At 41.6% G+C, this 14512-nt stretch overlaps 1 protein-coding gene across 1 annotated transcript in view; it reads left to right on the forward strand.

The window, feature by feature from the left end:
- Positions 1-3138: 3138 nt before the first annotated feature.
- The window catches only part of Epb41l4a (erythrocyte membrane protein band 4.1 like 4A), a 229234-nt gene continuing 217860 nt past the window's right edge, over positions 3139-14512 (forward strand). The window contains exon 1 of the mRNA XM_046460124.2: positions 3139-3434. Within this exon, the coding sequence (XP_046316080.1) occupies positions 3336-3434 (99 nt within the window). The 5' untranslated portion in view covers positions 3139-3335. The remainder of the gene's footprint in view (positions 3435-14512) is intronic.

Here is a 14512-nt window from a genome sequence, read left to right on the forward strand (position 1 = left end):
GTAGCTGGAATGACTAATATGATCTGCATAGAAACTTTATTTGTAATAGTAAAAAACTGGAAACCACCCATATGAATGGGAAAACAATTCGTAGTACATACAATTGAATATCACTAAGCAATAAAATTGAATAAACAATTTATAAACATGAATAAATCTCAAAAAGATTGTGTTGAGTGAAACAACTAGACAATAGTTATACTGTGTGACTCTACCTATGTAAACTCTAGAAAGAGTAGATAATCTATAGTGACAGGATACAGATCTTTGGTTGCCTGGGGGCAGAGATGTGGTGAAGAATGGGAGGGAAGGATTATAAAGGTACAGGAAGAAACTTTAGGGGGTGATAGATATCACTAGCTTTACTGTGGTGATGATTTTATGGGTATCTTCATATGTCAAAACTTAGTAAATTAGCTGGGTGCAGTGGCACATGCCTATAATCCCAGTGACTCAAGAGGATAAGGCAGGAGGATTTAGAGTTTGGGGCCAGTCTGGGCAATTTATTGAAAACTTATCTCAAAATAAAAAGGGTTGGGGATGTAGCTCAGTGGTAGAGGCCCCTCCATTCAATCTCCAATATTGTAAACAAAACAAACAAAAACAAAAAAATATTATTTTTAAAAGATATGTGCAGTTTATTGGCAATTGTACTTGATAATATTGTTTTTTTAAAAAAAACCTGTGGTCTTCTTATCTCTAGGAAGCCCTAATTTTGTGTTAAACAGACTTTTAATTTTACTTTCTTTAGACCTTGACAAAGAAATGGAAAAGAAGATGTCTGAATCAGAAAAGGCTATTATATGTATGGCATGTCATGGCTTTGTACCTTCTCCTATGAGGAGCCTGGAACAGAATTTCTGCTCCACTCCAAACCTTGCCATTACCTTCGAAGGTCAAAACCAAATCAGAACAGATCAAAGGGCTGAGGTTTTGGCTTAGAAAGCTCGCCTGGCATGTGTGGGGCACTGGGTTCAATCCTCAGCACCACATAGAAATAAAATAAAGGTATTGTGTCCAAGTACAATTTTTATATATATAATATATATATATATATATATATATATATATATATATATATATATATATATATATATTTTAAAACAGATCAAAGGACCATAAAAGAGGTGGAAGCAAAACTCAAAACTGGAATACAAAAGATTAAATGTAGACCTTTTTGCTTTTTGTAAGGTTACAAAAATTGGATACCATAAAGAGTGAAAATTCATTAATCTTTCAATTACTTTTAGTAGTTGGTATTAAAAAAACCCCTATATTACAAAACAAAACCAAAACCAAAACACCCTCCTCTAGTAGTGAGGCTAAAATCCAGAGGTGTCAGGAACTGTGCAAAATTTTGACATTAAGTCCCAAAGTTGAAACAAAATTTTATTAGAAGTTCAAGACCTGCATCACTTTCACAGGAAGCTTGGAAGATAAGTAGGCTTTTATTCATCCTTTACGTAAAGTTCACCCCAAATATAACTTTATCGTATTTTGAGGGGGTGTGCTGATACACTATTTATACTAAACTGTAATAACATGGAAGGAAAAAATTTTCGTGGCATATCAGTATGGAAGGAAACCCCTCAACGCTGCAAATTGTTTATTTTTACTGTGCTGCTGCGATAATCGGGTTTTTGTTTTTTTATGTCTAACGTCCTAGGTTTTAAGCAAATTCTTTGAGCTTTGGCTACCCAAACTCAAGTGGTAGAGAGGGAATTCAAGACTATATTTGAATCTAATAATATCGAACAGAGAAGTTGTCTGGAGGGCCTCCTATCCACATAGCTCCGCGTGTTCCCCTCCACGACTTGCATTAACTTGCTGCTGCTTCCCAGCTGGAGAACACAGATTGCACCTGCTCCGAAGGCCAACGGGGTCCTGCCGGGTCCGCAGCTCAGCCTCCGTTGCTTGTGCACAGACGCGAGGACCCACCAGGGGTCACTGTAGCCTCAGAGCTATTGTGCCCGCCAATCCTGGACGCGGCCAGCCGCGCGGAGGGCGTGGGACTAAGATCGCTGAACGCTAGGGTCGAAGCAGAACTGCGCCTTGTCCTCCCGAGCCAGCCTCCTAGTCTCCTAGGGAAACCGAAACAGCGAGTCCCCAGACAGCAGCTCGGCTCCGGTGCGGCGCACAGCTTTCTCGCGCCGACCTGCCGGCACCTAGCCATTTGGACCACCTCCACTCCGCCCTCCGCACCCAGCTGAGATCCCGCCCAGAAGGGGCGCCCCTGCCACGGTCAAGGGGATCCCGCTAGGGCTTTTCGAAGGCACCTGGGCTGGGCCCAGCTGCACCTGGGCTGCTTCCGCCCGGGACGCCACCCCCAGCGACGCCCAAAGAACTTTCCCCGGAGCCCCCGCGGCCTGGCGCGCCCGGGGCACACCCCCACCCTCCCACCACTTTGCCAGCCAGGGCGCCGGCTTCTCAGCGCGATCGCCTGCAGATCCTCGACTCCCGGCTTTTCTGGCTGTCTTGCAAAAGCAGGGCTCCGCCGCGGCTGCAGGACGTTTCCCGAAAGAGAGCTTGAACTTGACCACACAGAACCCCGGTAATGAGTTCGGGAGCTCCCAGACCGGACCCTTGCCCCGCGACGAGCTGACGCCCCCTCGTTGGTCTCGGTAAGGAGCCCACTGTCCTTCTTCGGGTCTCTGGATGCCCACGGGATGGAGTGTTGCGGGTAGCGGTCTGAGTGACGACTCTCGCCACTGCCTGTGAGCCCTGGGTTGAGATGTCGTGGGTACCCCTGACACAAAAGAGAAGCCGAGAGCTCCCCTTTTGGCCGACCGGTCGGGCGTGTGGGGCGGGGTCGGTGGTGCAAGTCCGCTCCTGCTGGGGACTCCACAGGCTGACGAGCCGCGGGTGCGTCGCGGCCACGCTGGAATTGGTGCTGGTGGAGGGAGCTGTAGAGCTTCAAGGGGGCCCTTCCTAGTCCGAGGAGGGCCTTGGGCACTCGTCTCTCCTTTTCTTGTCTGACCCCCATTGCCAGGAGACTTTTGTCGTCCCCAGGTCTGTGGAGGGGCCGCGTCACCGCCGCCTTCAGAAGAGTCAGAGCCGGAGCCGCAGGATGCACGGGGACGCGCCGCCCTCCGCGCCCAGTTCCGCCGGCGCTTCCCCGGCGGCTCCCGGGCGCTGACTCTCCCAGCCTTCTCCGCCCTCCTTGCTTCTCGCGGCGCCAGGAGGCTCCGCAGCTCGGCTCCGGACTCCACCGGGAGCAGCTTCTCTCGCTTTCGCCACGGCGCGGACAGTAAATTAATGCTTCGTGTTTGAGGGGAGGGGGCGGCTGGGCGCTCGGTCACAGCTTTCTCGCCTGGCTGGAGACGGTCACAGTCGACATGGGCTGTTTCTGCGCTGTTCCGGAAGAATTTTACTGCGAAGTTTTGCTCTTGGATGAATCCAAGTTAACTCTCACCACCCAGCAGCAGGGCATCAAGGTAGGCATGATCGGGGGCGCGTTCCCGGGGTCGACAGCAGGGCGGGCGCAGGGGTCCGCGGCTTTGTCTGAGGGCTGTCACGGGTCGAGGCTGGCGGCCGCGTCTCTGCGCTGTGGGAAGGAGAGGCAGATGCCCCCTGCGCTCACACACAGGGTGGACGTGTTACGGTGGGTTAACTTTCAGTTCCTGCATCAAGTACTTCGACGTCGCAGAGGTTACTCCATGCACCAATCCAGCCGCAGCCCACCGTCCTGCAATGGAGACCAAAAGTCTGTCCACCACCGATTTTCTCCCAAAGCTTTTAGGCCCCTCGCAGCTCCGAAAGAGATGCAAAATTGAATGTACAGGCTGCACTTTACCCCAGGGTTGAAGGCATGATTGTCCTTGGTTTTGTTGATTTTTTTTTTCTTGATAGCTTTCTTGGAGAAGTAAACTAAACTGGTTCACTCCTTGAAACACATTAACCGGGTTGTTGTGATTGTGTTGCAACTGGGTAAGGCTACGTTTGTACTGAAAATAATGTCCCTTCCCGCGAACGAACCGGTTTAAGTAAATGTCTCACAGTTAAGTAAACGTCTCTCAAAGCTACTCGATAATAACTTTGCTTTTAGTCATTAAAAATGCGATTACTACTATTTACCTACAAAACCCGAACAAACAGGCTGCAGACCTTTCACAGATCCACTTCCTTAATTTTGAAGAGTACCTGACAACCTGAGGATGCGCCTGCGCGCTTGTTTCGCCTATTGCAACAATTGAACTACCTAGAGGAGACCCGAATCCGGAGCGTTTTATTGTTTTGCTTCCCTTTCCCCTTCAGTTTAAATCACTGAGGTTTTTTAGATAACGCGGCGGCTGAATCTGGTGAAGGGAAACCTCCCTCCCAACCCCCAATAGAGCCGGCTGGCTGGCTGAAAAATCTAGTTCAGGCTGCCAAGAGCCCTCTCCTCTCAGAAGTTAATCTGGGTGGGGTAGGCCTGGGCATTTCCTTTTGCGAATCCGTTTTAACACAGCTGGATGCGTACTGAAGTAACTGTTCCTGGCTAAAAGTCTCAGCGTTGATGATGCCATTTTTGGTGTACAGCGTTCTCATATCACAGGTGTACTTCTTTTGCAGGAAAAAAGGGTGAAGTGATCTATTAAAGCTATGAGGTTGTTAACCCTTTCTTTAGGAAATTGTTTTGAATATTGTTTCCTCAGTAATTAAAATGAGCAAAATGTAGTCGGATCTCATTTGATATTTTCTTTCAGGACCAATAACACAGGATCTTTTGGGGGAGAGTGTTCATTTTGTATTTTTAACTTTTATGTTCCCAAACATCCCTCTTGGATGCCCACAGAAATCAGGAAAAGAATTTACAAAATGATGTAACCTTCTGTGGTGTACTATGTGAATAAAATAGGCCAAAAAAATCATAAAACATCCTAAATTCTTGATAATACATAGATTCTCTGGTGTGGGAGTGGAAACAATTAGAAAAAGATAAGTGATGATCTGATGCGGAAACAACAAAGAAATCTTTCTGAAGTGCAAAGTCTCAGTTCATCTGGAGTCTAGTCATCTGCAGTGTGAGCTTCCTATTTAATCATAAAAGCCATGCCCCTGTCAGCCGTGGAGCATGTACATTTTTCTGTCAAGAGAGCAGCCAAGACTTGGGATCAAATGGAATAATTTTGTCAAAGAAACATGAATCAAACGTCCTGATCCATAATTATTTTTAATAACCCAGTGGTGCTTATCTTGTTTTACAAATGGGTTGAAAATTGGTGAGTGATTCAAGGGCAACAGCAACTTTATAATACTGTTATCTTGGCTGTATGCCATATAACTAAACAATAATTTAAGTGGGCTTTTGTTGTAAGTAATCATTTCACAACAGGCTTGGTCTCTTTCAGTGTCACAGAAGCATACTATGTTATTTTGATGGCCATGTGTGTAACATAGATATTGTCTGCTAAAGTTAACCACATTATCAGTAACTACCATGCAACCATAAAAATGCATATGTTAAGCACCTTGTGGTATGTACTAAATTAAACATTTGGGTATCTGTAAGTGGCATAAGGTATGAAAAAGCAACCTTTTATGTAAACGGTGCTCATACCTTGAATATGTGTATGTCTTTCTGCACATATCTGACTTTAAAAATTTTTCCTAACCTTCCTATATCATAGATATTAATATTCCATTGTATTAATCAGATAAAATCAGCTCCTACTTTAGTTCATAAATGAAAAAGTAAATAATTACTTCAAAATTAGCCAATAGTTACTATTGTGGTGTTTTACTGTGAGATAATACATTCAATAATTTTGATTATCACTTCATTAAGAACAAAGTTAAGCAGGCAGCATCAATTAGCTAATATTTCCTGAAGTTAACATAGAAAAACAAACAAACAAAAAAAAGAATTTGCTTTTATTGCTTTTATAATAATGAATTATGGATTGGAAGATTAATTGGACTAAAGTACAATAATTATGAGAGAAGCTTTGTAAAACATTTTTTTTCTGTGTGCCATTTTGAAAAACACCATTTGAATCAAAGTACCAGATTACAAATTGAAAAGTTATGAAATAATATTCTACAACTTAAAATTTTTCATTGACTTTGGAGAAAAATTGCTGTTTCTATAGAAAGCATTTTAGCCTGAAGACAATAGTTATATTTTGTATGTTCAGGTGAGTATCATTTAAATGGAAAATGATTTTGTTTTAAAAATAATTTGAAAAATAAGGCACAATATTTTTGTAACCATATTAATAGGTACTTACATTCTTAACTTGCTTTAGAGGTAACCTCACTTGACAAGCAGGAAGTCTTTTTCATGCAATTCATAGATTGAGTCCTATCCAAGATTTAAATACCCAAGTTTGTATAAACTGAAAGCTATTGGTTGTGTGTTGAGCCCCACAATAGCTTTTAGCTGTTTGTTCTCTGCTGCTATCTCTATTGTTTATTCAAGTAAGAATTTCTGCTATGGTTGGTCTCAGTTTTTTGAGTAATGTTTGGTTTGGGAAACTTTTGCTAGGTCTTTTGTTTTGTGTGCTAGGGGAGGGGAGGTAGAGATCTTTCTTTCTTTTAGAAAGTAGACTTGAATGTGGCTTAAACTAATTTTTGGATTAATTGGTTAGCAAAAGATTTTTCAGGGGAAAAAGTCACAGGTTTGTTTCTAAATTTAACCCTCAGAATTGCTTGCTGTTGCAAATATAAATAGATTAATATTTTCATTTCAAAAAATTTGATCCTCTGAAATGAATACCAAGGTACTCATGATTCCTTTTAGTGTTGACTAAGTTAATGAAACCTAACATGACAGAGAAATTGGAACCCCATTAGCTTTTTAAAGGAATTTATGGAGATACGCAACACAATTTACCCAGTTAAAACATACAATTCACTCATTAACTGTTAAAAAATGTTACCTCTTAATTATCCTGAGATTTCTGAAGGAATACTATAAGTCAGTTTTAATGCTTTGATCAGAAGCTCCCTAATAAACCAGAAAAACAATTATAAGGTGAGAATTTAAAGTATATGTGTCTTACCAAGAATTGTAATTTTCATTTCATTTGAATGGTAATGAAAATGTCTTAGAAGATTGGGGAAGAAAGTGAAGAGCAACAGTTTTTCATAAATTATATTAAGCATCTATGTGAATACCTGTATCTTTTATTGTTTTTATTTTGCTGTTTCTATAGAAACACATATCTTATAGACTTGGGGACCTTATAAACATTGGTTGAGGCAAGAAATCATATAGTAACATTTCTGGTAATGTAAGCTGAGAATGGTCAGTACATTAGATGGGACTAGGATAGAAAATTCCCTTCTCTACACTGTATCCAGCTTTTCTTGTTTGTTTGTTTTAGTTGTAGATGGACACAATACCTTTGTTTGTTTATTTTTATGTGGTGCCAGGGATCAAACCTAGTGCCTCATGCATGCTAGGCAGGCGCTCCATCACTGTGCTACAACCCTGGCCCCACATCCGGCTTTCTAAGATTCAGATGTGAGATCCGTGTTGTGGTTGCATAAGATGAACTAATATGTAACCCGCCATTATAAGCAGTTTATTTTTATTGGAAAAATACTTTTATCAGCCATAACTTAAATATGATTTAAAAACTAAGAGGGAGAACATTGTTTTGTTACCTCTAGTAGCTGATGGCCTACCTTCTCCAGGGGCTTATAATGTTCTTGGCTAATGGTGGACCACATTCTTTTGCAGCCCAGTTACGATGTCTGTCTGTTCTTGAATTCTATAATATGAAGCTTGAACTGAGTTTGAACTGAACTTGAATGAATGCAGTGTTTTTGTTGCTTTTGAGCATGGGTGGTAAGGTTAAATCTAAATTGTAGGAATAAAAGTCCAGGCTCTACTTCTTATTGGCTCTGCGGACAGTGGTTTGTTATTTTTATTAGGACACTTACACTCAAGATGGGAATGTAATTTGTTTGTTTGGTCAGATTTTATTTGAGACTGTAGGGCCAGGCAGTTCTTTCCTGTGATAGGTTGTCCTTTCCATTGTGTGATACGTGGCTGCATTCTTAGCTACTACCCAGGAGATGCCAATTGCACCTCTTCCCTAGCCATGACAACCAAAAAATGTCCCCATGTGTTGTCCAGTGTCCACTGATGGTCAGTATAACCGTTGGCTGAGAACCAGTGCCAGAGAGCACGTGGCTTCCTTTATTCTTAACGTTTTTGGTACTTAGTTTTCTGCAGGATGCAGGGTAACCTTGAGATGTCTTCTGTTCCCTCCCTCTCCTTGGGAGTGGTGAGTTGTTTATCTTTTATTCAGTGAAAACAATATGATTTTCTGTGTCTTTTAATTGCTCATTTTTATAGTGGGAGCAATATAATGGGAAAAAATAAAAGCCTATGCCCTGAAATCAGACCTCCTGGTTTTAAATTTTGTGTCCACTAATACTTACTAACTGTGGGGCCATCATGAAAGATACTTATCTTTTCTGAGTCTCAGTTTCACCATGTGTAAAATGGGTACAAATCAGAGTACTCACTTCACACATCCTTCCACGTGGTGAGCACCCGGAAAATGTTATCTATCCTTTTCCTCCTTTCCTATCCCTTTTTTTAAAAAAATATTTTTTAGTTGTAAATGGATCTTTCATTTCATTTATTTATTTATATGCAGTGCTGAGGATCCAACCCAGGGTCTCATACATGCCAGGCAAGTGCTGTACCAATGAGTCATAACTTCAACTCTTCTCTTACTCTTTTTTGAAATGACTTATTCTTGTCTAAAATTGGGACTTTATTGTTTGACTCAGCACCCTACCTGATTGATTTAGCCCTGCCTGACTAAATGACTTGCTCTCTTGTCATGCAGAACCGCTCAGTCTCCCAAACATTCCATACTTCCTTGAGACTTTGTGCATGGGATTTCTGCTGATTGGTGTACCCTTTTGCCTTTCCTTGAACATATCCTCACTCATCTGAACCATCCTTTAAGACTTGAATAAAGTGCCTCATCTGCTCAGAGGTCTTCAGCTGAGCTTGTGACCAGGCAGAATTAAGTGCTCATCCATGCCTCTCACACATCCCTCACACAGCACCTGTCATGACATGAGCATTATTTCTGGGCTCTGTCTCCACCAGCAGCTGATGAGCCCCTAGCTGTGATTCCAGCAGCTTGAGCCACATGCCTCATGTAATAGATGCTTGTTAACTACAATTCAAATAGAGGAATGAATGGAGTGTTACAGTTGGAATAGGCCACATTGAAAATCTTTAATAGGATAATGAGGTTCCTTTGCCACTTTATTTTTACTAGAAAAGACCTCCCAAAAAGTGATTCTCACTGAAAAATATATTTTGCCAAGATACTTGAATTTTATGTTGATAACGTATAGAAAATGAGATGGTGCCGTGGACTGACTACATGCAGCACACTGAAGAGCTAACTAGCAGCTGTTTTAGAAAACAGACACTGTTTTTGTCTTGTAGGGGTAACTTCAAGTCTTTTTATTTTAATGTAACTTTCTCCTTTCAATTTGAGTCTTTGGGAAGAAGTGCACATTTCATGAATAGGTAATAGAGCCTCATACTTTAATTACTTTTTCCCCGCCTGATCTCCTGTTCTTTAAACTTTCAGAACAGTGTTAGTTGGGCTCACACAATCTGGAGCCACTACAGTAATTTTATTTTTTATTTATTTTTGTGGTGCTGTGAATTGAATCCAGGGCTTGGCCCACTAAGCAATCACTCTACCACTGAGCTATGTCTCCAGCCCCACTGCTGTAATTTTTAATGTTCCTATTTTATCTATTTTACTTTTGAAACTGCATAAACGAATCTGACATTCATCTAAGGCTTAATAGAAAAGGCAGAATGATAAGTTAAATATTGGGGTTTTTATGAAAAATTATGTTTTCCATTCCAACAGGAAGTGCATTTGTCTGCAGGCCTGTTACAAACATGACTGTGCGCTTCATACCTCTCTGAGATTGACTGCTTTGGCTGAGCCCTCTGACATTTAGCCCCATGTAAGGCTTATACACTTCACTCCAGGTCAGCCTGCTTTGGTTGCAGTGACTTGCCCTTTGCTTCTGCACCATGAATTTTGTTCTTAAGTCTTGTATATTAAGATTAAGCAGGCACCTGTTATCACATGTGGTAGGCCGTATACTAGGTGTGCTAAGTTCAGGAACCAGTTTACTGTGTGACTCAAAGAGCTTGTAACTACAATTTGGAGAGTGTACCATTCTTAAAAATGTGGATCACATTCCTGTGCCTCCTGAGCCGTGTATGTATTTCCTGTTTGTTTTCTTTTTTAAGTGAACCAGCATTCTTCTTAAATGCTGCTGCCTATTGTTAGTCCCTTTCTCTGTTACTAAACATTCTTGGGAAAAAAATCCCCAAGGGCTGAAATGGCTTCTCTGGGGGATCTCCTAAGAATCAGCTCAAGACTTGAAAGGGCTGGTTATGCTTCCAAAGGGGTGAGAAGTTGGTTTCCTAGCAGAGGAGATTGACAGGCCCAGAGGAAATTAGAACAAGAGAGATGGGGCAGGCAGGGAGAACCAGGGAGTGCCTTGTGGGACTGCTGAGTGTTAGCCTGTAGGGACAATAGCAGAAAGGTCAGATGGCAAGGGAGGATCAGCAGGCCCCCGAAAACCAAACACTGCAGTATATTGTTTAGAAATGACACATTTTGAGCTCTGGAATGGCTCTGTGTTTCCAGCTTTGTGGGGATGGTGCTCCAGAAGGTGGCTAGGAAGTGCTTTGTTTAGAGTACAGCTTTCCACAGTGACTGGCAGGAACAAGGCTCAGGTTTCTGAGCTAGCCACAGAGGCCATTTGCATGGATAAACTATTCAGTTCCCATCTTGTCCTTCATTCAGATCTGAATTTGAGAAGCAGTTTTGAGCCTCTGCTGTCTTAAATGTCACTTGTCAGATTTGGTTTTTCTCCCCCATCCTCACTGCTCCCAACAACATCTTATGGCCTTCACTTCACACTTCACATCAGAACAAGCCCCCTAATTGGGGTGCTGTGTGGTCTTCTTCAACCCCTCCCCCACTGTGTTCAAGTCCTGGTCTACCACATAATTACTGGCTTTGTGATTGATTGGACAAATGATTTTTCTTTTCTCAGTTTCCTCATCTGTAAGTTGAGGGACATGATATCTTTCCCAGGATTAGGTGTGAGAATTTGAAAAAAGAATTTTGGGATAAAAAATGATCAATAAATGGTCACTGCTAATATACATGATCTATATTTTCAAGTATAATTGGTTTTCAGTTACAATTTGGAAATTCTAATCCCCCCAACTCTGCCCAAGTACTTTCTGAGGGGTGTGAGTGGTTGACTGGATAATCATAGATACTAATGACTTGTTAGATCTCAGTGTTTCAAGGAGAAATAGTGTCATCTTCTAGCTGTACATCTACTCAAGTTGCTTTAGCAACGAGTGGAGTGTGGAAACTGCATCTCTACTCTTACACATCTAAGCCATATCCTTAGCCCCATTGCCTTCTTATTATCTGGCCTGTATTTTTGACTCTCTCCTAGGCACCACAGTGGATGGCCCCCTTCAGACCACCTCCTGTTCCTGTGCTCCTGACTTGGGTGAATGATACCATATTCTGTCCTTATCAGTTAAGATGCTTTAGATTCCACTGTCAGCTGCTTCAACGTGATGAAGCTTATTAGCTCACCTATAGGAATCTGGGGGCAAGGAGAGAAGGCTCAGGGTAGGTCAGTGACACTGTGGTCCCTGCTTCTCCTCATCTCTTCTTTCCTCTGCATCTGGAGAGTCAGTGTTGTCACAGGCTATAGCAGATGGTTCAGTGGTTCTTTAGATGAGGAGATGATGTTTGTATACAGTGATGTTCTAGTTAGGAATATAGACAGTCTCTTTGCTAGGAGAGAAATGGCTTTCTCCATAAGTCCTGCAACAGACTTTCCCATGTGTCTTTTAGTCAGAATGAGTCTTGTGACCATTCTTGAGTCAAGATGGCAAAGAATCTTCCTGGGAACTGGATAGAGCTGGGATTAGTGGCTAAGGCTAGTGGCTGCACAGGAGAGGAACTGAGTCAGGAAGGAAGAAGGGGAATTGTGGATGCTGTGGCCACCAACGGTGTGCTTTCTACTTCTTGGGCCAGGATTCTTAAATTTCTACATCCTTCCAGGTCTTGGAGTTCCTGTTTCAAATATCTTCCAAATTTATTGCCTCTCCCCTTTTCTCATTACTATTGCCTTGATTCAGGCCCTTCTGGGTTCTGAACAGTTCAGAACTGAACAGTTCACAGTACCCTTCTAATCCCTGCCCCTGCTACTGTTGTTAATTCCATGTGACGGCATCTAGGGTGGTCTTTCTGGCCCCCTGTGTGGAATACTGCAAAGGCTAGTCTGTGTCTTAAGTTTAAATTCCTAGCAAAGCAGCAGCTCTTGGGGCCCTTCATATCCAGGCACCCTCATCCTTTCTGTTTTTTCTTGCCACCACTTCCTCATGCCTGGCTTGCTGTCCTGCCAAACTCAGCTTCCACGTCTTTGCATTCTCCACATTCCTTCTCACTCCCGTCTTCTCTGCGTGGAAAGCTACAGCCCACCTCATCTTGTCTGAGTGAGGTACTAGCCCTCACCAAGCAGTGTAGTGCTTAGGTGTCATATTTTCTGAAGACTTCTTCATGGTGGAGAGCTGGAGATGCCCTCTTCTGACCCTGCATCTCCCTGCAGAGGTGTCTGTACTTTCCTGACCATCTCTCCCTGGAAGGAACATAAGTTGGGTGAAGAAGGCATAGACTTCTTCTGGCTTAAGCTGCGGTCCATTTGTTAGTGCTGTCATCATGACCAGGTCACCTTCTTTAAGTGTGCTTCTTCATCTGTAAAATTAGGATAATGCTCTCCACCTTATCCTGAGATGCTATACGTGAAACCTTTAGCTCTGTGCCTACTGTGTGGTAGCTGGTGTTATTAGGAATGGAAAGCCTGGGTTGGGGGGAAACTAGATCTTTTCTGTGGGATTCCCAATCAAGTTCAGTTCCTAAGGAGTAGTAGACATCAATGAATTGATGTTGAGTGGATGACTTAATAAATGCACCTCTTTGTGGACATAAGTTAGTATATCTGTGAAAAGAAAAAAAAAAACTCTTTTCACTGTTTAGTTTTTCTGGTACAAATATTATACCTGTTTGGCTCCTTAATTTCTTATTTAATTTTTAAAAGCAGCTTTATTGGGATGTAAATCACATACCACACAATTCACCCATTTTTAGTGTACAATTTGATGTTTTTTCCATATATTTGGAGCTAGCAACCAGCACAATAAATTTTCATCACTCTGAAAAGAAATCTTATACCCATTAGTAGTCACTCTCTGTCTTTCCAACCCCCCCCCCCACCTCTACTATTGCTAGGCTACTACTAATCTTTGTCTATAGATTTGCATGTTTTGGATATTTCATATAAATGGATTCACATAATACGTGGTCTTTTGTGACTAGCTTTCACTTAACATAATGTTTTCAAGATACATTCACTGTATAGCAGGTGTCAGTACTTTATATCTTTTTATTGCTGAGTAGAATTCCATTGTATGTATATATGCACTGTGAAGATTCACTGTTGCTGTGAAGATTCATGTACAAGTTTTGGTGAGGATGTATGTCTTAATTTCTCTTGTGTATATACCCAGGTGTGGAGGTTTACTATTATATGGAAGTGCCAAACTGTTTTCCACAGTAGCTGCATCATTTATCATTCTTTCTAGCAATGTAAGGGTTCTGCTTTCTCCATGTTTTTCGCCAACCCTTTTTGTAATTTTCTTTTTCCAGTGGGATTCTGTGGGATGTAAAGTAGTATCTTAGTGCTGTTTTGATTTGCATTTCCCCTTGATGATTAATAAGTTGAGCATTTTATGTCCTTATTGGCTATTTGCATATCTTTAGAGTAGTGTTGATTGAGATTTGTTGCCAATATTTTTTTTCTGGTGCTGGGGATCAAACGGAGGGCCTTATGTATACTAGGCAAGCCCTCTCCCTCTGAGCTACACCCTCAACCGTCTTTGCCAATTTTTAAAATTGGGTTATTTGTTTTCTACTCATTGAATTTCTTACAATGTATTCTGTATACAAGTCTCTCATCAGATATTTGATTTGAAAATATTTTCTCCCATTCTGTGAGTTGTCTTTTTACTTTCTTGATGGTATTGTTTTCAAGTATAAAGAATTTTAATTTTGGTGAAAGTACAGTTTATGTTTTCTTTTGTTACTTTTGCTGTTGGTATTATAGTTGAGAAACCATTGCTTAACTCAAAGCATGAAGATTTATTCCTGTGTTTTCTTTTTAAAAAATATTTTTTTGGTTGTAGATGGACATAATATGTATATTTTTATGTGGTGCTGAGGATCCAACCCAGCGTTTCACACAGGCAAGTTGAACACTCTACCGCTGAGCTATAACCCCAGCCCCTGTGTTTTCTTTTAATAGTTTTGTAACCTAAGGTCTTACATTTAGGTTTATGATCCATTCTTTTTTACTTTTGTATAAGGTTATCCAGTTGTCCTAGCATCATTGTTGAAAAAACTGTTTTTTTTTTTCCCCCAGTGAGTTG

Source organism: Marmota monax, unplaced genomic scaffold (genome assembly GCF_021218885.2).
Source record: "Marmota monax isolate L192 unplaced genomic scaffold, Marmota_monax_Labrador192_F-V1.1 WCK01_AAM20220418_F8-fsc00006, whole genome shotgun sequence".
Lineage (NCBI taxonomy): Eukaryota > Metazoa > Chordata > Mammalia > Rodentia > Sciuridae > Marmota > Marmota monax.